This window comes from Eretmochelys imbricata, chromosome 2, assembly GCF_965152235.1.
Source record: "Eretmochelys imbricata isolate rEreImb1 chromosome 2, rEreImb1.hap1, whole genome shotgun sequence".
Classification (NCBI taxonomy): domain Eukaryota; kingdom Metazoa; phylum Chordata; order Testudines; family Cheloniidae; genus Eretmochelys; species Eretmochelys imbricata.
Window position 1 is genome coordinate 270,214,954 of NC_135573.1, and position 27,424 is coordinate 270,242,377.

At 57.6% G+C, this 27,424-nt stretch overlaps 1 protein-coding gene across 4 annotated transcripts in view; it reads left to right on the forward strand.

Annotated features, from left to right (window-relative positions):
• AGAP3 (ArfGAP with GTPase domain, ankyrin repeat and PH domain 3) overlaps window positions 1-27,424 on the forward strand; it is a 257,979-nt gene that overhangs the window by 108,373 nt on the left and 122,182 nt on the right. For all 4 annotated transcript variants that reach the window (XM_077808650.1, XM_077808651.1, XM_077808653.1 and 1 more), the window contains exons 3-6: window positions 3,324-3,411; window positions 3,673-3,758; window positions 6,857-6,998; window positions 8,944-9,078. In XM_077808650.1, the coding sequence (XP_077664776.1) occupies window positions 3,324-3,411; window positions 3,673-3,758; window positions 6,857-6,998; window positions 8,944-9,078 (451 nt within the window). The remainder of the gene's footprint in view (window positions 1-3,323; window positions 3,412-3,672; window positions 3,759-6,856; window positions 6,999-8,943; window positions 9,079-27,424) is intronic.

Below are 27,424 nucleotides of genomic sequence, written 5' to 3' on the forward strand. Positions count from 1 at the left end.
CGACCTAAGGGAGGGTGTGAAACTGGAGGGGCCTGGTGTAACTCCCACCAAGGAATGGGAGAGATGCTGGGCATCCATGGGAACGTTGGTGGGTTTGAACTTCCCCAGGTCACCGGCTAAAGTGACCTTGCTCAGTTCAGTCTCGAAGAGGGGAGAGATGTGACGAAGTGGGAATGTTCTTAATGTTTCCTCTGAATACTGTGTGAGTGCCTCAGTTTCCCCTATATAGTTCTTAAGTCTCAAGGTGGGGGCCTCAAGGGGCGTGATTGTTGCAGAGCCCTAGGGGGGCCAGTGTGATTCTGCACAGAGAATGGCCGACACCCTGTCTCCTGGCAACTGATGGCCTGGGCCCCTCCTCTGCAAGGTGCCAACTAAGATGTTGGAGAACAAGAGATCAGTTGGCCTCCTGGCCCAGGAAAGAGATAAAGGAGAGGAGGGGCTGGAGAGTTTCAGTTTTGGAGCTGGCTGGGGAAATGGAGGGAGGCCCAGATCCGGGCTCTGGCCTCCCTGCCCCCCAAGACAGACCTGACTGAGGTGTCCTGTTCTCTGTACCTACAAGCTCTGTGTTAGACCATGTTCCTGTCGTCTAATAAACCTTCTATTTTACTGGCTGGCTGAGAATCACGTCTGACTGCGGAGTTGGGGGGCAGGACCCTCTGGCTTCCCCAGGACCCTGCCTGGGCGGACTCGTGGTGGGAAGTGCATGGTGTGGACATGGATGCTGAATGCTCCGAGGTCAGCCCCAGGAAGGTGGAAGTTGTGTAAGCTTCTTGCCCTGGGGAGAGGAAGCGTCCCCAGAGTCCTGACTGGCTTCGTAGGGAGCAGTTCCAGAGCATTGCCCAGGGTCTCCGTGATGTCTAGCAAAGCAGATAACCTAACATAATAAAAAAAACCCACAAACTAAGCTTAATGTGCTTAATGTCATACCCTGTCCTGCAGAGTTACCCTGAGCCAGATTTATCAGGTCATCCGTTCTTCCAAGTGTGAGGCCTGTTTGGGCTCACAGTGGGTGGGGAGGGACGATGTGGAGCAGCACCTTGATGCTGTATTTATCCGTCCACACACAAACCTGTCAGGAAAGAACGTGACCAAGTTTACCAAGTTGAGCACTTGGGAGTTCGGAAATGCCAGAAATGAGCCTTCCCTCGTCCTTGGGAGGTCTACTATGGCAGAGAGTTTGTTTGGGTGATCATATGCCACGTTTCCCACAGGACCATGCCTAGTTCTGTGCACGGCTTTCCTAGCTATGGAGATGGAATTTCCTAGCATTTATTTTGAAAAAAGAAAAATTGAGGGAAAAATCCATTCATATGCAACTGTAAGCATCTTTGCCTCAGTCACCAGCAGGGTTTGAACTCAGAATTTCTGGGTGCAGTGCAAACCTCTACCACTTGAGCTAACAGAGGAACTACATTCGCTAACAGCAGTGGTAGGTTATATCCTCTGTCAAGAAGCCACTAGAGGAGGATGCAAAACACACTGGGTTATTTATACATGAGTAGCCTCACTTTACAGACAGCATGGCTAAGGCCAAAGATATGCAGGTTCTTTCTGCGAGGCAGCGTGGCTAAGGATCCGATTCTGTCACAAAGGTCACAGATTCTGTGACTTTAATGGACCTTAATGACTTCTTCGGTTTCAGCCGGCAGCAGCGGTGGGGCTGGAGCAACTGTCAGCCCCTGCCCAGGAGTAGCAGACTAGGGCAGGAGCTGTGGCGGGGCTGGGTCAGCCCCCGCTGCAGGTGCAGCCCCCAGGGCCAAAGCAGCAACTGGGCTGGGTCAGCCTCCATCACAGGAGCAGTGGCTGGGGCAGGAGCAGCGGCCAGCAGTCAGCCCCCGGCAGGGCTCTGACTTTTAGTGTCCCGTCCCCAGGTATTTTTAGTAAAGGTCAAGGACACATCACAGGCTTCCGTGACTTTTTGTTTGTTACCCACAACCTGTCTGTGACTTTTACTAAAAGTACTCCTGACAAAATCTTAACCTCAAGCGGCCGAGACTTGGGTCTGCTCCGTTACACGCTGTGTTACGCTCCCAGCTCTGCAAAGGAGCAGGCTGTTACTGGCCTGCTTCCCAGTGTGGGGCAACGAGGCCTTGGTCAGCAGCAAGGGAGGTGCATGGAGTGAACAGCGCTCAGGAGAAGCGGTGAGGTAAGAACGCTCCTTCTCCTGGCTCCTTGCCAAGTGCTGCTTTCCGTAGGCCAGATGAGGGAGTATAGCAGGTGAAGGGTCCATTTTGTCTTTATGCGGGGCGCTGTTCTGTGGGCAATGCGGAGGGTTCAGCGGGGCGGGAGGAGCGTGCTTAGTGCACATGGACAGCCCAGAAAAGGAAGGCGCAAGCCAACACCCAGCTGCACTGGACATGTGCTGTTGGGGACTGTCTGCTCTGCAGGTTAGAACTTGGCCACCTCTGACCGGGTTTTCCCAGAGACAGCGGAAGGTGCCTCCCTGACCCCCGGACTATCCTCTTGCCAACTTTCTAGTACCTGCTGCAGCCCCCGAAGGCACGAGAGCTCTGTAGAGAAATGGCTTTACCTGCTGGCAGCTGAGCTTGCTCTCCAGAAGAACCATTACGGAGACGCCCTGAATGAGCCAGCCAGAAGCAGGCACTGACTTGGCAAATCTCAGCCCATACAGCTCAAGTCTGGCAAAGTCATTAGCAACGGGAAACTGGGGCTTATGGTGGGTCGTGTCAGGCAACCGTAACTCTAGGCAGCGCGGCCAGCCCCACTTGTAAATGTGTGCTCTGCTGCTGGCAGAGAAAGGGCAGATCTTACACCCCATTGCCGGGATCCCAGGCAGCAGCTGTGGTCAAACCCCGAAGCCAGATGCTTTCTCTCTTTCTGTGCATCAGGAGCTGTGTGACTGGTTGTGTGGCCCTTGGGAGGTTGGTGTGTGGGCTGGGAGAAGGGTCTCCTTCCCTGTGGGTCAGGCGGTGACTTGACAGCAGAGGTGTCCATCAAAGCAACGGGAGATCGGGGGGCTGGTAGAGGGGTGGCTGGTGCTGGGCCTCCATGGATGTAGTTGTAGCTGTTCCGTGGTACAAAGGGAAGCCCCCTTGCATTCAGCCACCCTCTCTTGAGCCAGCAGGGCTCCAGCATCTGCTCTTCGCTCCCATCCAGTTCAAGGATGCTCAGTGCTCCGCCTGGCGAACCATGGATGGCACTGGATGGCAAGCTGGGGGGTGCAGTGCCTGGGCCCTCTGAGGTGGGCCTTGCTGCCCCAGCAGTGAGTGTGTGTGTCACCCACGCTGGCTTGGCTGATGTGCTGGCCCCATGTCGATTAGCACGGAGAGGGCAGGGCGCTTTCACACACCTTTGTGTTGCAGGGCATCGTGGGGAACCTGTCCAGCGGCAAGTCGGCCTTGGTGCATCGCTACCTGACTGGCACGTACGTGCAGGAGGAGTCCCCAGAAGGTAAGGGCCTCTTGCCCTCCTGGGGGCTGTCCCCATGCTGAGCTCTGGGCAGGGGAAGATGGGCTCTGACTCCTAGTCCCTGGCTTAAGAAGTGACCCCCCAGCTAGACTTCTCTCTGGGCAATGCCAGCCTCACAGCTGCCCCCAGGCGCCTGCCCACCTGGCTGCCTTTCATCAGGTGTGTCCCTGGAGGTGTGCGCCCTGCATACCCCCCTCCCTCCCCCCGACCCTGGCTCAGTGCACTGCTTTGCCTTGTCCCCAGGTGGCCGGTTTAAGAAGGAGATCGTAGTGGATGGTCAGAGTTACCTGTTGCTGATTCGAGATGAAGGGGGCCCCCCCGAGCTCCAGGTAAGATCCCCCCTCTCCCCCGCACTAGTCCCGCCCCTTGAGAGCCCTATGCAAGGAGTAGAGTGCTCCTGGGGAAGGAGTGGAAAGCTCCTGGGGAAGGAGAGGAGGCTGCTGGCCGTCAGTCCGGGAAGAGGCATCAGGGGTTTGTGTCTCACAACAGGGTTGGATGGGAGACCAGGAAGCGCTTAAAAACCGCAGGGAGTGGATGGTGGGGTCAGCACAGGGTGCTCTCCCCCCAATCAGTGCTGACCCCAGTGCGGTGTGAGGGGCGCTGGGCTGCAGGGAGCGGGGCTGTAGGGCGTGGGGCAGGGGCTCACTGGTGCAGGCCCAGGGGTGCAGAGAGCAGGGCAGGGGCTCAGTGGGGCAGGTGCGGGGCTGCAGAGAGCAGGGCAGGGGCTCAGTGGAGCGGGCGCTGGGCTGCAGGGCATGGGGCAGGGGCTCAGTGGGGCAGGTGCGGGGCTGCAGAGAGCGGGGCAGGGCCTCAGTGGGGTAGGTGTGGGGCTGCAGAGAGCAGGGCAGGGGCTCAGTGGGGCAGGTGCGGGGCTGCAGAGAGCAGGGCAGGGGCTCAGTGGTGCAGGTGCGGGGCTGCAGAGAGCAGGGCAGGGGCTCAGTGGGGCAGGCCCGGGGCTGCAGAGAGCGGGGCAGGGGCTCAGTGGGGCAGGCGTGGGGCTGCGCAGGGCAGGGGTGCAGTGGGGCAGGTGCGGGGCTGCAGAGAGCAGGGCAGGGGCGCAGTGGGGCAGGCCCGGGGCTGCAGAGAGCGGGGCAGGGGCTCAGTGGGGCAGGCGTGGGGCTGCGCAGGGCAGGGGTGCAGTGGGGCAGGTGCGGGGCTGCAGAGAGCAGGGCAGGGGCGCAGTGGGGTGGGCGCTGGGCTGCAGAGAGCGGGGCAGGGGCTCAGTGGGGCAGGTGCGGGGCTGCAGAGAGCAGGGCAGGGGCTCAGTGGGGCAGGCCCGGGGCTGCAGAGAGCGGGGCAGGGGCTCAGTGGGGCAGGCGTGGGGCTGCGCAGGGCAGGGGTGCAGTGGGGCAGGTGCGGGGCTGCAGAGAGCAGGGCAGGGGCGCAGTGGGGTGGGCGCTGGGCTGCAGAGAGCGGGGCAGGGGCTCAGTGGGGCAGGTGCGGGGCTGCAGAGAGCGGGGCAGGGGCTCAGTGGGGCAGGTGCGGGGCTGCAGAGAGCAGGGCAGGGACTCAGTGGGGCAGGCCCGGGGCTGCAGAGAGCGGGGCAGGGGCTCAGTGGGGCAGGCGTGGGGCTGCGCAGGGCAGGGGTGCAGTGGGGCAGGTGCGGGGCTGCAGAGAGCAGGGCAGGGGCGCAGTGGGGTGGGCGCTGGGCTGCAGAGAGCGGGGCAGGGGCTCAGTGGGGCAGGTGCGGGGCTGCAGAGAGCAGGGCAGGGGCTCAGTGGGGCAGGCCCGGGGCTGCAGAGAGCGGGGCAGGGGCTCAGTGGGGCAGGCGTGGGGCTGCGCAGGGCAGGGGTGCAGTGGGGCAGGTGCGGGGCTGCAGAGAGCAGGGCAGGGGCGCAGTGGGGTGGGCGCTGGGCTGCAGAGAGCGGGGCAGGGGCTCAGTGGGGCAGGTGCGGGGCTGCAGAGAGCGGGGCAGAGGCTCAGTGGGGCAGATGCGGGGCTGCAGAGAGCGGGGCAGGGGCTCAGTGGGGCAGGTGCGGGGCTGCAGAGAGCAGGGCAGGGGCTCAGTGGGGCAGGCCCGGGGCTGCAGAGAGTGGGGCAGGGGCTCAGTGGGGCAGGCGTGGGGCTGCGCAGGGCAGGGGTGCAGTGGGGCAGGTGCGGGGCTGCAGAGAGCAGGGCAGGGGCGCAGTGGGGTGGGCGCTGGGCTGCAGAGAGCGGGGCAGGGGCTCAGTGGGGCAGGTGCGGGGCTGCAGAGAGCGGGGCAGAGGCTCAGTGGGGCAGATGCGGGGCTGCAGAGAGCGGGGCAGGGGCTCAGTGGGGCGGGTGCGGGGCTGCAGAGAGCGGGGCAGGAGCTCAGTGGGGCGGGTGCGGGGCTGCAGAGAGCAGGGCAGGGGTGCAGTGGGGCGGGTGCGGGGCTGCAGAGAGCGGGACAGGGGCGCAGTGGGGCGGGCCTGGGGCTGCAGAGAGCGGGGCAGGGGCGCAGTGGGGCGGGCCCGGGGCTGCAGAGAGCGGGGCAGGGGCGCAGTGGGGCGGGCGCTGGACTGCAGAGAGCGGGGCAGGGATGCAGTGGGGCGGGCCCGGGGCTGCAGAGAGCGGGGCAGGGGCGCAGTGGGGCGGGCCCGGGGCTGCAGAGAGCGGGGCAGGGGCGCAGTGGGGCGGGCCCGGGGCTGCAGAGAGCGGGGCAGGGGCGCAGTGGGGCGGGCGCTGGACTGCAGAGAGCGGGACAGGGGCGCAGTGGGGCGGGCCTGGGGCTGCAGAGAGCGGGGCAGGGGCGCAGTGGGGCGGGCCCGGGGCTGCAGAGAGCGGGGCAGGGGCGCAGTGGGGCGGGCGCTGGACTGCAGAGAGCGGGGCAGGGATGCAGTGGGGCGGGCCCGGGGCTGCAGAGAGCGGGGCAGGGACGCAGTGGGGCGGGCCTGGGGCTGCAGAGAGCGGGGCAGGGGCGCAGTGGGGCGGGCCCGGGGCTGCAGAGAGCGGGGCAGGGGCGCAGTGGGGCGGGCCCGGGGCTGCAGAGAGCGGGGCAGGGGCGCAGTGGGGCGGGCGCTGGACTGCAGAGAGCGGGACAGGGGCGCAGTGGGGCGGGCCTGGGGCTGCAGAGAGCGGGGCAGGGGCGCAGTGGGGCGGGCCCGGGGCTGCAGAGAGCGGGGCAGGGGCGCAGTGGGGCGGGCGCTGGACTGCAGAGAGCGGGGCAGGGATGCAGTGGGGCGGGCCCGGGGCTGCAGAGAGCGGGGCAGGGACGCAGTGGGGCGGGCCTGGGGCTGCAGAGAGCGGGGCAGGGGCGCAGTGGGGCGGGCCCGGGGCTGCAGAGAGCGGGGCAGGGGCGCAGTGGGGCGGGCCCGGGGCTGCAGAGAGCGGGGCAGGGGCGCAGTGGGGCGGGCGCTGGACTGCAGAGAGCGGGACAGGGGCGCAGTGGGGCGGGCCTGGGGCTGCAGAGAGCGGGGCAGGGGCGCAGTGGGGCGGGCCTGGGGCTGACGACTGGTATCTCCCCCAGTTCGCTGCCTGGGTGGACGCCGTGGTGTTTGTCTTCAGCCTGGAGGACGAGATCAGCTTCCAGACGGTGTATAACTATTACCTGCGGCTCTCCAGCTACCGCAGCACGGCCGAGGTGCCCATGGTCCTGGTGGGGACGCAAGGTGAGAGGGACCCAGGGCGAGCGCTGCCGGGACACCCCGGCATGCCAGGGCTGGCCGTGCCTGTAAGGGGCTCACAGGGACTCCGTGTGGGGCCTGGGCTTTCACTTCTGGGAGGGCCGGTCGCTCCCCCAACAAGTCTCTCCTGCGCTGGGGTGGCAAGCCCCCCCGGGAACATCAGACACCATGGCACACGCCGCCAGCTGTTGCCTCTCCCTCCCACGCCCCCCCTCCCCCCCGGGCACCCTGAGGCGTCCCAGCACCTTCCCCACCCCTCCCCCCGGGCACCCTGAGGCGTCCCGGCACCTTCCCCACCCCTCCCCCCGGGCACCCTGAGGCGTCCCGGCACCTTCCCCACCCCTCCCCCCGGGCACCCTGAGGCGTCCCGGCACCTTCCCCACCCCTCCCCCCGGGCACCCTGAGGCGTCCCGGCACCTTCCCCACCCCTCCCCCCGGGCACCCTGAGGCGTCCCGGCACCTCCCCCCCACCCCATTCCAACTCTGGGCCCCCCTGAGGCGTCCCGGCACCTCCCCCCCACCCCATTCCAACTCTGGGCCCCCCTGAGGTGTCCTGGCACCTCCCCCCCACACCACCCCAAACCATGGCTCCCCTGACGCATCCCAGTACCCCTTGCAGGAGGTTGGAGTCGGGCAGAGGGTGGAGAGGGGGTCTCAGGGCTGCACCCAGGGGCTTGCCTAGGATCTCAGCCCAAGCAGGCCCGCATGGCCCAGCAAAGGCCGGTGTGATAGGCGGATGAATCTCTCCGGGCCCTGGGCAGAGACTGAAGGCGGTGGGGGCGGAGAAACTTCTCCAGGTCCTGCCAGTGCCAGGTGCAGAGGAGGAGATGAGTCTTGACGGACCTGCCCAGGCTGGCAGAGTGGGCTCAGGGGAAGGTGACTGGGTGCATGGGGGCTCCCGTGGGCCGGGCTGGCCAGGGGATTTGAGCCGGGAGGCGCTTTCCCGTCGGTCAGAATCGGGGGCACAAGGCAGAAGCTGGCCGTTCTGCAGCAGAAGGGGGCGAACGAGGAGCCTGGGGTACGTCCGTGCTAGCCTGCAGCTGGCAGCCCGCGTCCCAGCCTGGCAGCGGGCCTGACGCTCGCGGGCTCCAGGGATCCTGTGGGCATGGCAGCTCAGGCTGTGGCGTGGGCTCTCAAGCCTTGGTGGTAGCAACGCCTCTCAGACTGCAGTGGCCTAGAGCTGGCGTTAGTGTCACTGCCTCTGCCCCACACAGGATGCTTCACGCAGCCATGAGGCCAAGTCCTGCCTTGCAGGGGTCCCACACACATTAGCCAGCACATTGCAGGGGTCCCACACACATTAGCCAGCACACATGCCGGGCAGGGGGATGGAGGCGGGAGGGGTGGAGGACTTCGACATGGACAAGCCTTTGATGTGTGCCTTTGACTGTGGAGAGAAGGGCAGGGGCGGGTGGGGAGTGGGATTGCCAGGGGCTGGGGGGGTTGTTCCAGGCATGGGAGTGGCAGTGGGGTGTGTAGCAGAGCCGCAGTGCTTCCTCTTGCTGGCTTAGCCCACGCCCCTCAAGTTCCCCATGAAGGAGGGGAGTACAGAAATTCCTAGGGTTAGGCTACAAGGAATTAAAGCTAGAGGAGAATCGTCAGTGGTGTCTGCAGGGTGGGGAACACAGCGAGGACGGTACCCTCCTGACCCAAGGCCTCGGGCCCCCGGAGGGGGTTGTGGAACCAGGGGATCTGGAGGCAGGCGTGGTGGGGAGGACGAGGGCTGCCAGGTTTCCAGTGACGTGCTGTGGAACCCGGCTATCTCAGCCCGGGACAGAAGGGGCCTGGGCTTTGGAGCTGGTTATCCCAGCCCTGCTTGGGGCTGGAGGGACCCTGGGAATGTGCTGGGACCCTGGTATTTTGGGGGGCTCCAGGGTGGGATGGGGGCGTGGAAACCTGTTTTCTAATTCTTCCTCTCTTTGGTTTCCAGACGCGATCAGTGCCACGAATCCCCGTGTCATCGATGACTCTCGGGCCCGCAAACTCTCCAACGATCTGAAGCGTTGCACGTACTACGAGACCTGCGCCACCTATGGCCTGAACGTCGAGAGAGTCTTCCAGGATGGTAACTGCAGCCCTGGGGCGGAGACGCGCAGCGCCCATCCCTGCCCCCTCGCTCTCCGGCCGATATGGGGCTCTGGCACCTGCAGCCCCAGATACCTGTGACTGGCTCGCTGGAGTGCTTGTCTCTCCCAGAGGGCCTGTGTTAGGCAAAGGGAGTGCGAGGCTGGAGAAATGGGTGACTGTAAATGTCCTGGGAGGCAGGGAGGAAGTCCAGTCGAATCCTTTGTATCTAGACATGCTGTGGGGCGGGGAGCAGCCAAACTGCTGGCCGGAGAAGCTGACCCGAGTAAGGGAACAGAGCACGGAAACAGCTGGGGTAGAAAGCTGCTGCTGTTGCTTGCACGAAGCAGGGGGTCCAGGGGCTTGCGGCCGGAGCCTGCCTTGGGAGAGATGCTGCAAAGGCTGCTCTCCCTTCCCACCCCGCCTCTCCAGGGTGAGCTTGGCCGTGAGCCCAGCGGGACAGCCTGCACAGGGCTGTGTGGCCGGATGGATTGGAGCTGCGTGCAGGGGAATGGGAGGAGGAGAACTGTGCCCCCAAAGGAAGAGGTTGCAGGCCTAGAGGGTGGCATGGAAGGAGGTTTGGAAAGGACAGTGCACTGCTGACATGGGAGAGGCTTGTTGGAGCAAGGGGCAGCTGAAGTGGAGCTGCAGGGAACACAATGGTGCAACGCAATCCCCTGCAGCCGAGCTTGATTTCTTTCTTGCTTGGTCCTAGAAGAGGGAAGCGTGGTCTAGTGGGCAGGGCCCCGGCTGACTCTGCCACTGACTGTGGGTGAGTCCTTCCCCTTTTGTAAGATAGGTAATGGTCCTGCTCCCCCTCTGCAAAGCCTCCTGGGCTCCAGGGAAAGGGCTATCCAAGAGCTGAGGGTTAGGGGATTCACCTTCTCGGCGACAGGACCCATTGAAGTAAGAGAAGGAAGTGTAGCAGTGGTAACCCTGATATTGAATCGTGCGCCTTTGGGAGGCTGGCAGGGAATACTTGGTCTTGACAGGCCGTGTGTGCAGGGAGGGGAGGAGCCAGATTTTCTTTGCTTTAGATGGTAATCAAGTGTTCAGTGCTTTAGGACTCCTGTGGGGTGCTGACACCCCCCCCCCCCCCCGGGAAACACTGCTCCTGGCCGTACTGCTTCACTGCCATTAGGCTAAATGACTTCCTAGCGAGGGGTCGTCCAGGTACGTGGGATGGACTGACCTAGAGAGAACACAATGTGGCCAAGAGGTGGCGGCAGAAGTGATGGCTCTAAAATGGCTGGGATCCAGAGCCAGCAGTCAAGGGAAGGTCTGGACAGTTACGTTGTAGTGGAGACCTGGATGAAACCTGGATAAAGGGTCCTCTGATGACACAGGCCAGTGGGCCTGGGCAAGGTGTGTTCTGGGAGATTATGGGAACTGGCGAACTGAATTTACCAGACACTGCCAATTCGTGCACTTGGGACTCACCAGTGTGCACCCCAGCTTCAGCTCCGGGTGAAGTGTCCATGCCAGCTGGCACCTGCCTGCATGTCTCACCCTCTCTCTAGAACAGTGGGAGAGACTAGGTGTGAGCCCCTGGAGCGTGAGCAGGGGAGATCTGGCCAGACAAACTAAGTTGTTTCTGGACAGGATCCAGAGGGAAGCAGGTTCCTGGGAAGTGTCTGGTACCTGGTGTCACTAAATCAGACTTGGAAATTCATTGAAATCAGCTGGGGGATGGCCCTCTGCCTTGGGCCGGGGCTGGCCGCAGGGCAGTTCAGCAGATACGGATCCTCAACAAAGGGGTGAGTTGAAGAAGGTGTCCAGTGTGGGACACAGGCTGCCAGCCCAGCACAGACACTGACTGCCTTTGAGCAAGTTGCTTCACCTCTCAGCCTGTGAAGTGGGGCCCGTGACCCTAAGCTCCCTCCTGGGGCTGTGAGGACTTGGGGGCAGTGTTGGCAAAGTGCTGGGGCCGGGTTTTCAGTCGTGATCTGGAAGGACGCTGCGAGGTGTTGGTCAGCCGGGAGGAGCAGCAAACGCAGTGAAGCCCGGGAAGTGATCCAGAGGGGGTGAGATGCCTTGGAAGGAAATAGCAGAATGGAGCGTGGAGAGTGCTGGGTTGTAGCGAGGGTTGGGGCTCCTGGTGCTTCAGCCCCGATGCAGGCTAACCGTGCTGAGCGCGGCTGTCTGTGACTCCATGCCTACGGCGCCCACGGGTGCCTGGGTATCACCTGCATGAGGGCTCCCAGCTGTGGAGCTGAGCTGGTGACCGCAGCGCTAGGACAGCTGAGCCAGAACGTGCAGTAATGCCCCGGGGCACATGGCTGTGGGCGGGGAGTGGGTGGGGCAGACAGCAGAGGAGCAGGCCTGGTGAAGCGTTACCGACACTAGACAGGTGACACTAACCACTGTGTGCTCGCACTAGCATACCCGGAGCACACTTGTCTACACGTTGCACAGCGAGATCACACTCCCTGGGAGTTAGATTTGCTTCCCCTTCCACCAGTGCAGGGCCAGGATGGAAGGGGATCACGGGTCTCATAGCCCCGGGGTGCAAACTGTCCTCCCACTACCATCCCATGGTGCACTGGCCAGGCCTGCCTAGCTCCGTTAGTAGCCAATGTCTGCTAGGGATAAACAAGTTCAGATCAGCAGGCCCAGATAACAGGCACCCAGCAGTCCCACCAGAGCTGGCTGAGGAGATCTCTGGCCCACAGTTGATAGCTTTTAACAAATCTTAGAATGCTGGGGACGTTCCAGGAGACTGGAGGAGTATCACTGTTGTGCCAATATTCAGAAAGGCAAGAGGGATGATATGGGCCCATTAGCCTGGCACCCGTCCTGGAGAAAGTGAGACAGGATTCGTTGGATAAATCGAAGGAATATCATTAATGCCAGTCGAGATGGGTTTATGGAAAACAGGTCTCCTCAAACACACCTGGTGTCATTCTAGGGTGAGATTCCAAGATTGCTTGATAAAGGTGATTGTGTAAGTACGAGACTTGGCATCTGCAAGGCGGCTGACGTAAAGCTTTGTCTCCACTGACAGGCTGCCCTGGTGCAGCTCCGCCCCGTCACGCTTAATGAAGATGCTCCTCCGCCGACGGGTGAGGGGTTGGCGTAGGTGTCCCACCTCCCCGAGAGGCGGCAGCTAGGTGGGCAGGAGAAGCGCTCCCATCGAGATCCTGATAAGCGCCTTGTGATGTAGCTCTACCGACATAAGCAGGTAGTGCAGAGCAGGGCTTAGGGCTTGTCCCTGCGGAGGCTGTAGTGTAGACGTAGCCTAGGTTGGCATAACCGATGTCGCTGGGGTGTGACTAAGCCGCCCCCTGAGCGACATGAGTTGCACCACCAGAAGTGCCGGTGTGCACAGTGCTGTCAGCAAGAGAGCTTCTCCCGCCAGCACGGCTCCTGCTGCTCGCGGAGCTCTCTCCCGTCGGCATCGCCTGTTTTCGCCAGATGCGCTGAAGGGTGTACGTGCAGACAGGCCTTCAGTGCGCAGCACGCTGGGTGTAAATCTAGAGACGCCTCGCCTGCTGCCCAGCGCCCTCTCCGTCCCCGAGGGCTGACGCGGCAGTAGGTCAGAGCGCACGCCAGCCCCAGCACTGAACGGCAGCAGGGCCCGCTTGGCCGGTTAGCGTGCGCCAGGCTAGTCTGCTGTAGGCTGACACTCCAGCCTGCCGCACGCCGCGTCTCCATGTGGAGCAGCCCCTCGTGCCTCTTGTATGGGTTTAGATGGACTATGTGGGCCGAACATATGAACGGCCACACTGGGTCAGACCAAAGGTCCATCTAGCCCAGTCTCCTGTCTTCCGACAGTGGCCAATGCCAGGTGCCCCAGAGGAGTGAACAGAACAGGGAATCATCCAGTGATCCATTCCCAGTTTCTGGCAAACCGAGGCTTGGGACACAGTGTAAGGTGTAAGCATGACCCAGTCACTGTCCAATATTAAACAGCTTTAAACGAGGTTTGAGGTTTGGTATCCAGAGACCGCAGCCTGCTTAGCACCATGGCAAACACTCCATTAAAAACTCCTGTTAACCTTGTATTAAAGCCACAGAAAAGAAGGAATAATAGTTACAGCACCCAAAACGTTAAGTATTAACTCAGGCTCTCATTTTAACAACATTCCTTGTCCCTTTCCCTTTAGCTGGGGGGAGATTTTAGAAGGAATCCTTGTTTGACCGTCACTGGGATGGTATCACAGATGGTAATGACGGAACACAGACGTAGTTAGATAGATGAGCTGGAGCGGTGGTTGTTGCTAAAGTCTGATCCCATTTCCTAGAAGACAAAACAAGGCAAACACCCACGAAAGGGGAGAGAAAAGAAAACAGAGAGAAAATGCAGCTTCTGAGTTAGCTGTCGACTTTCACTTGCACCCTCCTCCTGCTGGAGAAATGGGCCAGTGCGTGGTCTGATCAGCCACTCCGAGGCCTTGCAAACTTGTACCAGGAACAGGCTGTCAGGCCATTGCTTTTAGCTGCCTCTTTCAGGTCTCAGGCTGTGGCCGTGTTGCAAAATACCCCATTTTGGCTGGCCAAGCCAGACTCCTGTGAGACAGAAGGAAAAAGGAGAGGGCTTTGAAAAAGAAGGAGTGAGGTTGGGAAGGGGAAGGACATGTGGGGGATGGGGGGGAAAGAGCCCAAGTCTCACATCACAGGTGGCATTTGGGAATAGCTGGCGCTGGGGTCATCCGGCTCCCTCTCTGTGGCCCAGTCCGGCCAGCACATCTCTCAGGATTAGGATGAAGATGGTCTGGGGTCCCAGCAGAGGGTGGGGGAGGCAGTCGTGAGGATGAAGCATGCTCCAGTCGCCAATTTCCCCCCCAAAGTCTCTTTCATTAAGGGCCTGAAAAGGAGGTGGTGGGTGGAATAGCCCGTCCTCTCATTGTTTTGTCCATCAGCTGGGCCTAATTGCTGACATGCCAATTTTGGTTCACTGATTTTTGGTCTCACGCAGTCTTGTTTACCAGACATGTTTTTAACATAGTCCTTGAGTTATGTCAGCAGGCTTTTTGTATGGACTAATTCAGTTTTTCTGTCTCCCTTTTGTACCTTTTCCCACCAAAAGTTTTAGCTTATTGTGACATTTTGTGAACTTTCAGTCACTTCTTACAGTTGAATTTACAATGAGGATTAATTTGTAGGCCCAATCATTACAGCCCACCATGCGACATTCTGATTAAAATATCAGCACTATCCAGTATCAGTGAAGTGCACATCAGATGGATTAAGAGCTGGCTGACATCTAAAATGTAGTTATCAATAGAGAGTCACCATTGAATGGTGGGGTCCACAGGGATTGGTACTTGGCCCAACGCTAGTCAACATTTTCATCAGTGACCTGGAAGTCCATATAAAATTACTGCTGATAAAATGTGTGGACGACTTGAAGATTGGGGTCTGAGGAGATCAGACTAGATGATGATGTGGTCTCTTCTAGACTTAGTTTATGAGTTTCCAGTGTGACGCTAGGCAAGAGCGTTAGTGCGATCTTTGCCTGTATAAACGGGAATAGGAGTAGGGAAGCGATGTTACCTCTGTACAGTGTTGGTGAACACTGCAACCAGTTCTGGTGTCCCCATTTTTAAAAGGATGTTGAAAAGCTGGAGAGGGTTCAGAAAAGAGAGAGAAATGATTCACGGGCTGGAGAAAATGCCTGGCAGTGAGAGGCCCCAGGAGCTCACTTTGTGTAGCTTCTCACAAAGACGACTGAGAGGTGACTTGATTACAGTGTAGAAGTGCCTGGGCACTAGAGGGCTCTATACTCTAGCGGAGACAGGCAGAACACTGGCTGGAAGCTGAAACCTGACACATTCAAACTAGAAATGCAGTGCACATTTTTAACAGTGCGATTAACCACGGCAACAGACTCCCCAGGGAAGCGGTGAGTTCTCCATTTCTGGCTGTCTCTAGATCCAGACTAGGGGCCTTTCTGGAAGATGCTTTATCTAAGTGCCAGTGGCTGGGTTCGATGCAGGGGTCCCTGGGGAAACAGAATGACCCGTCAGACACAGGAGGTCAGATGATCTGATGGTCCTTTCTAAGATTAAACTTTATGAGTCTGGGACCCGTCTGGTCTGCTTCCCTCACTCTGCTGCGCAGGGATCAGGTTTTCTGCGGTCTCCTCCGTGGAACTCAGGTTTTGTCACCACTTTGCTAGCACCAACATCCGGAACGATGGTGACTCCCTTCTGCTCCGGTGCTGACGTGTCTCGGAGGCCTTCCTTCGAGCGTGCGGCTAGTGTAGCCGATGTGCAGGCAACGGGGAGTCAGGCTGTGCTGAATTCGCTCTGCTCTGCTCTGGGCTCTGGAGAGCTGTGGAGACGGGAAGGGTCGTCGGTTCTGGTGTGTTAGGGTCAGGGTAGCAGGGGCGAAGCAGCGGGACCCCTCAGCTCTCTGGAGCTCTGGAATGAATTCTCAGGGTTCATTTTCTGTCAGCCTGAGGTGCAGCGGGACAGCACAAAGCCTCCCTGCGTTGCTGCGGCCATAGACCGCAGGATCCTGAGGAGAGAGTGCTGGGTCTATGAAATGGGGAGCACAGGGACAAGGGGCGCGGTTGAGATATTGCTGGGGTGCCAGGATCTGTTTAGTGAGTCTCAGGATCCGGACACAGTAGCAGAAACAGTGACCAAGCCAGTTTGGCAGGAGGAGGAGGAGCCCGCTAGAGCAGGTAAGCAGCGTGTGCTCTGGGGCCCGATGCTGCCGGCTCGGGGAGAGCTGCCTTTAGTGTTGGATAAAGGAGCAGTTACGGTCTTGTCTGAGTGCATAGCAGTGTGTCTCTCTCCATGTCCTGCTAGTCCCTGCTCCCCACCCATCACTGCTCAGCCCCTCCCTACCTGACCCCATTCAGTGCTCCTCGTTATCTCTCCGCTATTCTAAGAACATAAGTACATAAGACCACCTGATCAGGATGGTGATAGAGACTGTGAAATGCTCAGGTTGATTAGAGCGGCCATTAACATAGGAAACTCAATAATATTGAGGGATTTCAGCTATCACCGTATTGACTGGGTCCATGTCACCTCAGGATGGGATGCAGAGATAAAGTTTCTTGACACTTTAAATGATTGCCTCTTGGAGCAGCTGGTCCTGGAACCCACCAGAGGAGAGGCAATTCTTGATTTAGTCCTAAGTACAGCACAGGATCAGGTCCAAGAGGTGAATAGAGCTGGACTGCTTGGTAATAGTGACCCTAATCTAATTCAATTTAACATCCCTGTGGCGGGGAAAACACCCCAGCAGCCCACCACGGCAGCATTTAATTTCAGAAGGGGGAACTACACAGAAATGAGGAGGTTAGTGAAACAGAAATTAAAAGGTACGGTGCCAAAAGTGAACTCTCTGCAAGCTGTGTGGAAACTTTTTAAAGACACCATCATAGGGGCTCAGCCTCGGTGTGTATCCCAAATTAAAAAACACAGTAAGAGAACCAAAAAGCACCACTGTGGCTAAACAACAAAGTCAAAGAAGCAGTGAGGGGCAAAAAGGCATCCTTTGAAAAGTGGAAGTTAAATCCCAGTGAGGAAAATAGAAAGGAGCATAAACACTGGCAAATGAAGTGCCAAAATACAATTAGTCAGGCCAAAAAAGAATTTGAAGAACTGTTAGACAAAGACTTAAAAAAAATTTTGCTATTACTTTTTAAGTAGATCAGAAGCGGGAAGCCTGTTAAACAACCAATGGGGACACTGGACGATGGAGATGCTAAAGGAGCACTCAAGGACGATAAGGCCATTGCAGAGAAACCAAATGAGTTCTTTGCCTTGGTCTTCATGGCTGAGGATGTGAGGGAGATTGCCACACCTGAGCCATTCTTTTTAGGTAACAAATCTGAGGAACTGTCCCAGACTGAGGTGTCATTAGAGGAGGTTTTGGAATAAATTGATAAACTAAACAGTAATAAGCCACCAGGACCAGATGATATTCACCCAAGAGTTTTGAAGGAACTCAAGTGTGAAATTGTTTAAGCTGCAGAAGAGAAGAGTGAGGGGGGATTTGATAGCTGCTTTCAACTACCTGGAAGGGGGTTCCAAAGAGGATGGAGCTCAGCTGTTCTCAGTGGTGGCAGATGACAGAACGAGGAGTAATGGTCTCAAGTTGCAGTGGGGGAGGTTTAGGTTGGATATTAGGAAACACTGTTTCACTAGGAGGGTGTAAAGCACTGGAATGGGTTACCTAGGGAGGTGGTGGAATCTCCTTCCTGAGAAGTTTTTAAGGTAAGGCTTGACAAAGCGCTGGCTGGGATGATTTGATTGGGGATTGGTCCTGCTTTGAGCAGGGGCTTGGACTAGATGACCTCCTGACGTCCCTTCCAACCCAGATCTTCTATGAGTCTAATGCACATGATCCTCTTAGCTGCTGGCGCTCAGCATGCACCTGTTGGTGTCTTGGTGGTGAAGTGTCTCCAGCAAAGCTTTGTTCCCTTAGAGTGGGCGGGTGCAGGTGCTTTTCAGTGTCAGGATCTTCCCTGGCTCGGAGTAAATCAGTGCCATGACCCAGGCCACCAGCGCTGGGGGCTCTCTGCTCCAGCAGACTCTTGTTTTGAGAGCGCTTCTGCATCGTGCTGAGCTGACCTCTACACAAGGGCCCTTTTGTGCTGGACTTCTTGGCGCTGCTCTGGCAGAGGTGAGTTGTTATCCTGAGTCCAGGGAGCATGTGGAAAGATTCCTGCAAGGTGTGCTGAGAGCAGCTGCAGCTTTGTCCGTCTCGCCAGTCCCAAGGGCTTGGATTCTTCCTTCTGCCTGTGGCCAGCGCCGGAGCGTACGATCAGGCTCCTGTATGTGCACCATTGAGTCCGACACCACCAGGGACAGGGAGTCTTCGTCCTTCCGGTGTTGGAGAGGTTCCTCAGAAATGTGTGAGGCCGAGCTGATGCATCAGCTGCCACCATGTATCACCTTCAGCATCAAGGCTGCAAATCTGGCGTGTTGCTTGAAAACCACTGAGATTTCTGACTTCTGCTTCCCTGCCTGCCTGCTGGGGCATGGCAGCTTGCGGTGGAATCCCATCCAGTTGCTAGATCTCGTTCAGCTTGGATGCGTGAATCAGTTTCACCCCATTGCGCTGCAGGGATCCCTCCTGAGGAGCTGCTCAGAGCAGAGGTGAGCTCCTCAGACAGGTTTTCTCATCCAGCATGAGAAACGGCCTCTTCTCATTGTGGCCCTCTAGAGACTGACTGCATTGGCCAAACCGGACCGTCTCTACGCAAAAGAATAAATGGATACAAATCAGACATCAAGAATTGTAACATTCAAAAACCAGTAGGAGAGCACTTCAATCTCCCTGGACACTCAATAACAGACTTAAAAGTGGCAATTCTTCAACAAAAAACCTTCAAAAACAGACTTCAACGAGAAACTGCAGAACTAGAATTAATTTGCAAACTGGACACCATCAAATTCGGCCTGAATAAAGACTGGGAGTGGTTGGATCGCTACAAAAAGTAATTTTCCCTCTGCTGATACTCACACCTTCTTGTCGGTTGTTGGGAATGAGCAATGTTCACCCTGATTGCATTGGCCTCGTTAACACTACAAGGGTAATTTTCCCTCTGTTGATATTCGCCCCTTCTTGTCAACTGTTGAGAATAGGCCACTTCCACCTTAAATGAATTGGCCTCGTTAGCACTGATCTCCCACTTGGTAAGGCAGCTCCCATCTTTTCATGTGCTGTAATATATATACTGCTCACTGTATTTTTCACTCCGTGCATCTGATGAAGTGGGTTATATCCCACGAAAGCTTATGCCCAAATAGATTGGTTAGTCTCTGAGGTGCCACAACGAGGTGCCTCGTTGTTTTTGCTGATACAGACTAGCACGACTACCACTCTGAAACCTAGCTTCCTTGGGAAGTTCCAGGTGTTGCCCTGTCCCCTCAAAACTGGCTTGGAGCTCTCAGCGTAAGGATGCCTGCGTCAGTGTGCCTGTCAGAATGACACCTCTCTCTGTGGAGGGACAGCGTCCGTTCTCAGTGCAAGGGGCTGCATCAAGGGGAGTCACCAGATGCCTGGAGGGCTCATGTCCGTCTCGGGTGTCAAGATGTTCCCATTGCTAGACAATTGGCTAGTTTGTCCCCGTTCTCCCCAGGCATTCGAGGGATCATTCAAGGTGTTCCAGGCCCTCCGTTTCTGGATTCGAGAGAAGTCCACTCTCGTGCCTGCCCAAAGAATCTCCTTTGTGGGGCCATCGAGGGCTCAGGCCAGGCCAAGGCAATTCTTCCAGGGATGTTTGCCAGTTACCCTTCTCCTGAGAGAGGATCCTCGGAGATCAGTGTGAGTCTGCCGGGGACTAAGGGACACCTGGTTTCTTCACACATACGTTGGTGTAGTCGCAAATGAGGCTGCGACAGCCCTGGCTGGCAGCAGGATTCACGCTCAGTGCAGATGACGAGGCATTGCTCCCTTGGCCACCTCTTGGTGGAAGCTCCTAGATGCTGGGCTGAAGGGAGTGCAGCTGAGTTCTCTGAGCCCCTCCATTGGGATCATCACCGAGGCTGTGGCTGGTTCCCCAGAGCGGACAGCTCGTGGCAGTGAGATGTTTGGGTAGCAGTGTCTGGAACTGGGTGCTGGGGGAGAGGCTGTAAAGTCGTCTGTGCAGCTGCTCAGGGGATCATAGAATATCAGGGTTGGAAGGGACCCCTGAAGGTCATCTAGTCCAACCCCCTGCTCGAAGCAGGACCAATTCCCAGTTAAATCATCCCTGTGATGTGATGTTGTGTTGCCCAGTCACAGTAGAACACTTCCTATTCTGTCACCAAACAAGTGCATATTGCAGAACAGTCAGGAGGGAATGGCTCTGTGGGACTGGTGCTTGGCCCGTCATCCAGCCGGCAAAGAGAGTGCTAGAGATTGCCGTGGGCACTGGGAGGAAGGCTGGGTCTGGTGGTTGGAGCACTAGTCTGAGCTGTGGGAGACCTGGGTTCAGTTCCTGCTCCACAGCAAACATCCTTTGTGATCCTGGACATATCACATCGGGCTTGTCTTCATGGGACGTTACTGTGCAAAAAGCCAGAGTGTGAATCTACAGCGCCCGAGCTTTCTGCACAGTGACGTCCCATGTAGACAAGCCCATGGTCTCTCTCTCTCTGCCTCAGTTTCCAACTGCAAAATGGGGTAATAGTCCTGCCCCCCTCACGGGGGCACTGTGATGATAAATACACTAAAGATTGTGTGGAGCCCAGATGCAGTATCTATGACAGGGACAGTAGTCCTGCTTGAAACAGGCCCCGGTGGATCTGCTGTTAAAGAAGTGGAGGACCCCACTCCAGCAAACATCAGCGTGAAGTGCCCTACAGTCTGCTCCAGAGACTCCATCCCATGGCCATGCTGGACTGGAACATCTCTCCACTGGCGATCAAACGGACACATGACAGGCCAGAGCTCGAGTCATGCTGGTTGCTCCAGCCTGGGCTAGGCAATGTGGCTGTATGGCCCTCCCAAATCTCTTACGGGAGCCTTCATTTTTCCTACTGGTACCCTGAGCCCTGCTGTCTCAAGGAGATGGTCTGACCCTGCCTCCTGCTCGGGAATCGCACCGCCTCGTGGCCTGAATCTCAGAGCAGTATTTCAGACCTGCTGAGCCCAGCGGGAGTGCAGAAGGCATGCAGAAAACCCTCTGTCCTGGGGAGTGAAAAGGTTCTCTGTGGGCAGCAGATTAATGTTTGCCTGTTCTCTGCCTGTCTAATCTGTTTGGGACTGTTGGCTGGACCTGAAGTCTCTGGGCCGTTCCTTGTCTTTTCCCCATGAAACCCCCAGTGGAGAGTCCTGCTGATTTTAGTCATGCTGCTGTTGCAGGATTCCTGAAGCTCTGGCGAATACCTCCAGAGAGCCTGCTACACCGTGGGACCTTTGCCTGGAGCCCTTGGGCGTGTGCTCTCTCTCCTTCCTGCCTTTGAAGACCCTGGGCCATATCCTGAGGATCTGGCCGGATGGTTTCATCACCATTCTGTTAGCAAGCGGAGTCATGCTAGGTCTGTGCTATGAGCGAGGGGTGCAATCCCCAGCTCGCATAGACACGCTCGAGAGCTAGCTCCCATTGAGCTAGAGCGTTGAGACGTGTAACGTTGCTGAGGCAGACCCAAGCGATGTTAGGGGCTTGTTCCTTCACCCGCTCACTTCCCTGGTCCTTCTCCCATGAGCAGAGAGCAGCAATCCCTGAAGTCCGAAGGTGCAAACAATCCGATGTTTATTGGGGTGAACTTCCAGCAAGCATGATTCCAGTTTCCTTCCTTAGTGTCCCCCTTCCCAGCTCTGACACCACAGAGCCTTACCTGTGTCCCTGTTCCCATTCCCCCCTTTAGCAAAACATGATTCTAATTTCCTCCCCCTGAGCAAAACATGATTCCAATTTCCCCACCCCCATTCCCCGTTCCCATTCCCCACCTTTCTTTCTGATTGACTGCAGACTATATAGTAAAACTTGAGTTCCACTTAGCTATACCTTAACCAGCCATTTTACTGAAATTTAACTAACCAATCCTAACATATTGTAACATGATTATTTAACCAATTAGATCCCACCACCTTAATTAGTTTACACCCAGCAAAATTAATCACACAGCAGACAGAAACAATCCCAGAACCAGACAGAGATTATACAGACAAACAATGGGGAAATGGGGACTACAGTGACAGAACAACACAGAAATGAGGATTTCACACCCCAACTATCGATAAGTGAGTTCTTGCCAGACAGAATGCTATCAGACTAAGTTTCCTTTTACATCTTCTAGGCACTTCCCTTTCTCTGGAGGCGATAGACGTTATCAGGACAGGATTGTATCCTAACAGACCAATGGCACCTTATTTCAATGTGACTAGTTTGGGATGTGAGGAGGTGACCGGTCGCTTCCCAGCTATGGCTGCCTAAGCACAGGGCCTCAGACTGTCACAGTAAGAGAAGGCCCTTACACCGGCCGACAGTGATTTTGATTCTTTCTATTATACCTCTAGAACTAGCCAAGTGATAAGAATACACCTAAATTCTTAGTATATAGGCCTTTGCAGACAGGCCTGAATATCTATATCCTAACAAGGAGCAACAAGGGCTGGTTGCCCCGAGTACGTACCCGGGGGCTCAGGTGGGTTTGTACTGCAGCTCCGCTCCTGGTTTTAGCATGTAGCGTGTATGTGACTTTGATTCATGCCCTGGCTCGTAACACAGACATCCGCTAAGGGAGGGTTAGGGTTTAATAATGGATTCTCCCTTTGCTGTATTCTACAGGGGCTAATGTGTCCTGAGTCCTCATCCCAAACGTATGCCAGAGGCGCTGTCTGAAATCCACCTGCATCAGACCTCTCTAATCTCCCTGTTCTCATAGAATCATAGAATATCAGGGTTGGAAGGGACCTCAGAAGGTCATCTAGTCCAACCCCCTGCTCAAAGCAGGTCCAATCCCCAACTAAATCATCCCAGCCAGGGCTTTGTCAAGCCTGACCTTAAAAACTTCTAAGGAAGGAGATTCTACCACCTCCCTAGGTAACGCATTCCAGTGTTTCACCACCCTCCTAGTGAAAAAGCTTTTCCTAATATCCAACCTAAACCTCCCCCACTGCAACTTGAGACCATTACTCCTTGTCCTGTCCTCTTCTACCACTGAGAATAGTCTAGAACCATCCTCTCTGGAACCACCTCTCAGGTAGTTGAAAGCAGCTATCAAATCCTCCCTCATTCTTCTCTTCTGCAGACTAAACAATCCCAGTTCCCTCAGCCTCTCCTCATAAGTCATGTGTTCCAGACCCCTAGTCATTTTTGTTGCCTTTCGCTGGACTCTCTCCAATTTTTCCACATCCTTCTTGTAGTGTGGGGCCCAAAACTGGACACAGTACTCCAGATGAGGCCTCACCAATGTCGAATAGAGGGGAACGATCACGTCCCTCGATCTGCTGGCGATGCCCCTACTTATACATCCCAAAATGCCATTGGCTTTCTTGGCAACAAGGGCACACTGTTGACTCATATCCAGCTTCTCATCCACTGTCACCCCTAGGTCCTTTTCCGCAGAACTGCTGCCTAGCCATTCAGTCCCTAGTCTATAGCGGTGCATGGGATTCTTCCATCCTAAGTGCAGGACCTTGCACTTATCCTTGTTGAACCTCATCAGATTTCTTTTCTTTTGGCCCAATCCTCCAATTTGTCTAGGTCCCTCTGTATCCTATCCCTACCTGCCACCGTACCTACCACTCCTCCTAGTTTAGTATCATCCGCAAATTTGCTGAGAGTGCAATCCACACCATCCTCCAGATCATTTATGAAGATATTGAACAAAACCGGCCCGAGGACCGACCCTTGGGGCATTCCACTTGATACCGGCTGCCATTTAGACATGGAGCCATTGATCACTACCCGTTGAGCCCGACAATCTAGCCAACTTTCTACCCACCTTATAGTGCATTCATCCAGCCCATACTTCTTTAACTTGCTGACAAGAATACTGTGGGAGACAGTGTCAAAAGCTTTGCTAAAGTCAAGAAACAATACATCCACTGCTTTCCCTTCATCCACAGAACCAGTAATCTCATCACAGAAGGCGATTAGATTAGTCAGGCTTGACCTTCCCTTGGTGAACCCATGCTGACTGTTCCTGATCACTTTCCTCTTGTGTAAGTGCTTCAGGATTGAGGATTCTCAGCCGAGGACTTTGCCCCGGGGAAGTTAGACTCTGCGTTGTAGATGTCAGCAGGGCTGGGGCTTTTTGTCTGGCCAGGACTCCGCCATTTAGGAAACTTCCTAAACTTGTTGCAGCCTCCGGGGATGAAAGCACAAGGGGTGCGTCTCCACTCATTACCTGGCTAGTGGTGTTAGACTGCAGTGCCTTGTCTAGGGTGTCAGGGCCTGAGGGCTCACCCTGCCAGGGAGAAGAGGGCAGCAGTGGCCTACCTCTGCCAGGTTTCCATGCTAGAACTATAGGGAGTGTGTACAGTGCAGTTGGGGCGGGCTCACACTACCTGCTGCAAACAGTATGGACGTTGCAGGACTGGTGGAGATTTGGGTGCTTATGAGTCTGGGCTTGGGTGGCTGGCCCAAGCCTCCACCTGGCTGGGCTGGGAGCCTGGCTCCCACCTGGAGCGAGAGGTCCCCTTATCTGCGGGGCTGCTCCCGGAGTTCTGTGCAGATGCTGACGCAGCACCACTCTCAGCTGGGCGTTGTGCTGAAGTCACTTTGGGAACCACTTCTGCATCCTTCCCCCGCTGGGATCTGTGCAGCCAGCTCGGACCCCACTCCCCAGCTGGGACGATGCAGAGGCTCTGGTGGGGGTATTCGTGGGCTGGCTCTCTTTCCACTTGCAGGCGTCTGGGCTGTAACAGAAGGAACTGCGGCCCCCGGGCTCCTTGGGTCCAGTGCATGGATGGCCCTAGTAGGCTCTGCTCTCCAGCAGCTTCCCCAGGCTTAGCGGCACTCCACGAGTGTGAACGTGCAAAGGCAATGCTCTAGGAACCCTGGCTGCTGAGGTAAGCCCCTAGTTCTTTAGCCCTTCTTTGTCCCCCAGCCCTTAGGAGCGGGGCCTGGGTAGCGTTTATAAAGCCGCTGCTCTCGCTGGCAGGCACATCGGGGAGCAGTGTGTTTCCCTGCACCCGCAGAAACACGCCCAGCGTTGGCTTTCTGAGATGCTCCGGATGAAGAATTCCAGTGGCCGTGCTTTCCACTCGCTGCCGAAAGCTGTTCCGAAGCGTGCTCTTTCCCTGCAATCCGTAACCTCTGTGAGTCGCAGCCCCCATGTGCGTCCACACCTGCCCCCTCCATTGCTCCTGCCCCTCTCCCGCCTCACCGCAGAATTTGTGAAGTGCAGCTGTAGCTTGCCAGGGAGGCGCTGGGCTTGGCATTTCTTGGTAGTCCAAGGGTGGAGGAGCCATTGTTATGGCGATTAACCCTGTCACTTATTCCTTGTAGTGACCAGTGCAACCCCCCGCACCTCCCAGAGCAGGCGGAGGGTCAGGCCTGCGGGATCTGAGTGCCAGGGCGTACACACACCGGGGGCCAGGAGAGAATCTGATCGTCAGAGGGATTCGGAGTCGACACTCCATCTTGAGCCGGAGAGAGCCAGGACAAGAGCTGATGCCAGAGTAGGCGAATGAGCTCTGGGCGCCATGGTTCCAGAGAGAGGATGCCAGACACAGCAGCTGGTTTCTGCACCACCTGCCCAGTGCAACCTGGTTATTCAGGGCAGCTCCTTCACCTGCCAGGCATCCTTCCTTCATGAGATGGTGGCAAAGAAAACGAGACTCCCCAAGACACATCAGGTGTTGCCCTTGGTTCAGGGCTGCGTGTTCCCTGCGTTGCAGCTCGCAGCTGTCCTGCATGCACATGCTCGTTTAATGAAGGAATTTCTGCCGAAGGTCTCCGGATAGGTGGCACATCAGTCGGACTGTGCTCCCTCATCACCACCCAAACCAACCAGGAGGGAAATGGACGTCCGACCAAAGTGCAAACTCACCCCCCGCAGTCCCTCACGGTGCCTATAGCTGCAGTCGCTAATGATTCCTGCCCCATCAGCGCACGCGGGGTTCTCTGCTCCAGGGGAAAATCCCTCACAAAGCAAACAAAAGCAGTGGAATAATTAATACAGATGTGGAAGCCCCCCACCAGCAGAGCAAGAAACGACAGGAAGGAGCAGTGCCAGCATTAGCTCAAGGAGCCATCCCCCCGCGCCCGCCCCCCGGGAACCTGTGTTCACGGAGCACTTCTGATGCAGGCTGCGCTCAGCGGCAGCTTGTCTGTCCAGCTGTGAATAGTGACTGTCCGTCTTGCTGCGGCCTCGTGCCATGGTGCGGCTCCGCCCCAGAGCTGTCACTGTGGGCCATCAGGGACTGCCACGGCCTCTCGGTCTCTCCCAGTCAAAAGCCGGCCCACTCTGCCCTTACTCAGCATTGAGCAGAATCGCCACCGCTCTGCGTAGCTTGGGAGTGGACTTGGGAGCCCGGGCACAAGCGCGTGTGCCTGGTGCCCCAGTGGGTCAGTGTTGGCTGGGCTCAGTGTTGTGTGGCGCGAGGTGTCCTCCTCTGCTGGCTCTTGAGGGCCTGCAGGGACCTGCCACCAAGGCCGGCGTGGGGGCTCCTGGGCTTGCTGGGGGTGGGGTGGGGGAGCAGACTTGGGCTCCAGCTGTTTCTGTCCCTCGGTACTCTCCGGTTCATTGGCCCCCTTCACTGCATGCCCGTGCAGCATTCTGTGTATTGCATGGAAACAGACATGACAACGCACCCACGGTGGAGTCCTGGCTGCAAGCCAGGGCCCAGTTGTCCAGGAACATTGGGTGGGCCCTGGGCAGGGCGATGGCCGCTTTCACCCACGCGGCCTGAGGCTGCATTGTTGAGGCCTGTTCCCCACAGCGGGATGAAAAAGTTCCGCACCCTCTGCTGCCTGCCGGACAACAGCTCTGTCCAACCAGTCTGCGGCCACCCTCCACCCGGTGAGCGCTGGCCTCCAGGGCTGGGTGGCCCGCTGCTCCTGAGCGGGGGGTTGCATGGCCGTGGCAGCACGGCGAGGGGCTGCTGGGTCCATCTTGCCCCCCTTCCTCTTGTGCCGGCAGATAGGCTGGGGTGAGGGGGCTGTGGTGCGTGCGGTATTGTGACTACACGTAGCTCCGTGTCTCCACATCACCCGACCCAGCCAGCATGGCCAGTGGCCTGGCCCAGCACTGGACGGCGCACAAAGCATGGGTGTGAGCCTGCTTGCTGAGGCTCATGCCAGAGACGAGGGCGGTGCTATTGGTTTATGGGGGGGACAGCCGGAAGAGATGGCAGAGGTAACATGGGCCACTCCGATTGAGGGCGTTTTGGCTGGACTCCCAGCTCCGGCTGAGAAGGCAGGTCAGCCTGTCCCATCTGCGTGCAGCCATGGTGTTGGGGCGCAGGGACCCATGGGGCTACCTGGGGGTTAGACTCCTTCCAGTTCAACGCTGTATGTGGTGGGGCATCTTAAGGCTCTCTGGGACCAGCGCAGAGTTCAGCAGGAGGCTTGTGACAGGGCACACTGGGCCAGCAGCCTGTGGCACTGACCGGGTTGGCTTTACCCCGTGAAGCTCTTAGTGGCTTTGCACTGCCTGCCTGAGGGACGCCTCTCCCGTGGCTGTACTGTGGCCGTTGTGGTCCGTGTAGGAGAGCTTCTGGCAGGGCGTTCTCTGCATGGCCCTGCACCGGGGCGCCTGCTCCCATGTGCGTCCGCCTTCAAGGCGTTCTGCCGAGTCGCCTGCTGTCCCCCGGGCGGGCCGGGCCGGGCTCCAGCAGGAGTCTGTGAAGGCCTGGGCTCTGGGTTCTGAGCCGGTGCTTACCGAGTGGGTCACCGGAGAGGGGTGTGTTTGTCTTTGTTTAAACATGGGTAGAGGAGTGTCTAGAGTGGAGGGCTCCCAGTCTGGAGGATGGAGGTGCCTAGTGCCCAGGTTGGAGGACAG